Consider the following 3,795-nt stretch of genomic DNA (forward strand, 5'->3'; position numbering starts at 1 on the left):
ATGACAATTGTGCTGCATTTCAATAACTAAGGCAACTTCGGAGTTGATGTGAAAGTAATTTATTGATAGACATTTCCTAGTTTCATTTTGGAAAGTAATTTGGGTTCTATGTTGTACGATTCATTATGGTTATGTTCTGTAACAATTCTATCAAATACTGTAAAGAATTTTTCACAAAGAATTTTTCATGGAAACTTTTCACTCTTCTGAAAATTTTATTCTATGCTATTCAGGGTTTCACATATCCAGTGAGAGCACACTTTTTGGAAGATGTACTGGAAATGACTGGGTATAAGCTGACTTTTTTCAATCAAATTGATGACTATGGCCAAGACAAACTGTGGAAAATGCAGAAGCAGTTAGCGCCTCGGAAAAGGAAAAACCAGATCACTGCTCTAGTTGAGGTATGATGGTATTTGAAAGTGTTGTGTCTTTGATAAAGAATATACTGGTTTGAACACTTGCAAATAAACATAGTTCTTGTAGGTTGATTTGCACTAGTGCCATTGGAAAATCTTGTGGAATTTCAATGATCATGAAGTGCTAGGTTAACTTTCTTGCCCGTTTTTCTATTTTTCTTATATGGTCATTCTTTTTTCATGCTACTTTGAAACTCCACACTGCATTTTCTTGACCAATATATTTTTGGAAATCTGATAATAGAAAAAGTGTGAGAATTCCATATGGGCAGCAGAAAAGATTGCAGAAAAGATTATCTTTCCATGTGGAGGAGGTTCCTCATGCTGTCAGTCTTTGAGTAGTATTTTTGCTTCATCTCATCTCCAGACCCAATTAGGACAGCTAGGGGTTATATAAAAATTGGTAAGATATTTCCTTATGTGTGGAGAAGGACTATGAATCTGGTACAGTTCAGAAACTGAATGAGAAGGTTATGTTAGCTCTTGAAAATTGTTAAAAACAAAATGGTCATTACTTGAAAAATAGGGCCTTAAATTTGATCTGAGAGGCTGGTTTTCTCACTGAGGTGCTGCTACTCATTTGATCGGTGATTCATGGAACTCAACTCGTACAAAAACTGTGGACCTTGCTTATCACCTCTGTTGGTGTATTTTTCATAAAAGAGGGCGGTATGTGGGTTGTATTATTAAAGTTGGTCTTAATTATTGGAGGCCTTTGTTGTGGTCTGGGTTTATTCTAAAATTGCTACTCTTTCTCGCAAAGTATTTTGTTGGTGGGGTAAACAAGGTGGTTACTCTTTGTACATCCGGGTCTTGGCTTTTATGTGGAGCGTATGGCTGCGAAGGAATGAGAGTTTCTTTGGTTGAGAGGATTTGGTTATACTTTGGGATTGAATTAGTTGCTTAGATTTGAGCTGGGCATATTTTGCATAAAGTCATAGAATTGATTAGCTTCTTGATTGGGTTTTAATTTGTGGATATTTTCATCTGTTGTGTATAAGAACATGAAACTTAATGTTCCCTGTTTCTAGCTTCTGTTTTCCCTCCAAAATGAAATAGTTTTGGCTTGGTTGATGGCTCTTCGGGGGGTCAACACCGGTGGTCAAGTTCAATAGAAGGCCTTTTATTTGTTCTGAGCCGTTGAGCACCCTTTTCCAGATATTTATAGGGTGGTTGTTTGCTGTTGTCAGTTTTTTTGTCATTTGAGTGGAGCAGAATATATTAAGATTATACTGGGGTTTGACAGATTAACTCTAGGATAGAGTGCTTTCTTTCTGAATTATTCTTTGCATATACAATCATTTTTGTGCCTTTACTTCTGCTATCTTATTTATTTACTTTTCTTATACGCTTCCTACAAAAAAGAAAATATGACCGTCATTAATGAATCTTCGGGATTAGTGTGGAAAATTGTTGGACGATTTCATATTGTTAGAATTAATTTTTCATTATAAACATAGTTTCAGATACAGAAATTTCTGTAGTACTGACTTACTAAGAGATGTGGATGCTGGAAAAAAGCTGCATACACTAGTAACTTACTTTATACACCAACGAGAATTTGCTAAAAATTTTAGTCGTCATTGATAATATTGTTGTGATATCGGCCAATTATGTATGTCAAGGAACCCCAAACAAGCACAACAAACCAAGAGAAACAACTAGAGAGATAAGACACAAAGAATACGGATTTAAGGTGGTTCAGCAAAACTTTTGCCTATGTCCACCTGCAGAAAACACTCTTCCACTATATTAATAATGGGTACACCAGAAAGAATAAGAAAACAAGGACTCTCTCTTCTCTTCCTATCTCTCTCCTCTCTGCCCTCTCTCACCCTCTAACCGAGAATGGAACACACTTTGCTCTTTGTCTCTGCGATACAAAACCTAGAGCTGAACCCCTCTTGATATAGAACCTAGAACATAAGGATATCAGATCTCTTCACCAAATAGGAAATCCAATCCTATTAGTGGTAGGCAATAATGCCTCCTTCATTCTCTGTAATCTTTTGATTACAGGTACACCATCATCAATAAGGATTTACTTTCCTTATTGGAACACCATACTCTAAGACGAAACACCTTAGGAAAAACACATTGGCTGGAAACCCAACAAATATCTTCAATCATTTACTCTTTCAGATTATTCCATATATTGTTTTTTTCTTCGAAAATTTGTGCCATATATTGTCAAGTAAAAAGAAAAAACTCAAAAGTTCAAATGTTTTTTCTTTCTATTGTTATGTTTTGCAAAATATTATGACAATGTGACTATAATTATGGGAAAATAATAGGCTGCATATGTAATTTTGATGCTATGCATAAGATTGGTTTCATCTCACCTATTTTATGACTTTTACACAGGATGCTCTTAGTAAATCAAGCTTTGAGAATTATAGCTCCAGAGCACGTGATTCATTATCATGTTGGACAGCTGATTGCATAGGATTTAATCTGATTGAAGCAGTTTTATGTCATATATGTCGGAAGGAGCGGCCAGGTGCTGTCTTAGTATTCATGACTGGGTGGGATGATATCAGCTGTTTGAAGGATCAACTTAAAGCGCATCCTCTTTTAGGTGATCCGAACAGGGTTTTGCTTATAACCTGCCATGGGTCAATGGCCACGTCTGAACAGGTTAGTAGTTTATTTCAATATCTGCCTTTACATCAGCATGAACTCATGAAGCTTTGGGATATCATAGTATCAATGTGTTCAAGGCTATCAACATGCTCGCATATGAAAAAAGTAAAATAATTGTTTTTCTGCATATGTTTAGCTGTTATATAGAGTAAAAGATTGCAATTTAACCTAGAATTAGCTTGTGATGTTAGGATGGTTAAATAACAAAAAAACACAACAAAAAAAACTCAGAAGTCTGATTTCTGAGTTTCCTTTCAGCATCAGTCGTTTCTGATTCAGTGGCTCTATCTTGGCAGGATCACCTCACTAATGCATAGGAATTAATGTTTTCTTGTATTAGGTGATTTGTTTCTTTTTGTTAAGTTTGTTTGATGCGCAATGTTTTGTTGAATGTGAATGAGGTGATCCTATACATTAGTGAGGATATTTTTTCTTAAAATAAAAACAAGCAAACCACCTAATACACGATAACCTTAATCCTATTGAAGGAAAAACACAATATATATAGGACTTTTCTCAGGTGACGGTGCGGATTTTCGTCCGTTCGCCACCGTACGGCGCCGGCGAGGGCGCGCCTCCACCCCAGCCGACTCCAGCAGCTTCCCCGACCACTTTCCATCCCTGGTGAGTCCGCCGAATTCCAGTTTTCCGGCCAGATTGACTTTGTTTGAAGTTTTGGGTGATCTGGCCGGAAAACTGGAATTCGGCGGACTCGCCGGGATGGAAAGTGGTC

General features: G+C 36.8%; 1 protein-coding gene across 1 annotated transcript in view; it reads left to right on the forward strand.

The window, feature by feature from the left end:
• The window catches only part of LOC101306826 (probable ATP-dependent RNA helicase DHX36-like), a 14,881-nt gene that overhangs the window by 5,397 nt on the left and 5,689 nt on the right, over positions 1–3,795 (forward strand). Inside the window, exons 9-10 of the mRNA XM_004301513.1 lie at positions 234–404; positions 2,784–3,056. Of these exons, the coding sequence (XP_004301561.1) occupies positions 234–404; positions 2,784–3,056 (444 nt within the window). The remainder of the gene's footprint in view (positions 1–233; positions 405–2,783; positions 3,057–3,795) is intronic.

Source organism: Fragaria vesca, linkage group LG5 (assembly GCF_000184155.1).
Source record: "Fragaria vesca subsp. vesca linkage group LG5, FraVesHawaii_1.0, whole genome shotgun sequence".
NCBI lineage: Eukaryota > Viridiplantae > Streptophyta > Magnoliopsida > Rosales > Rosaceae > Fragaria > Fragaria vesca.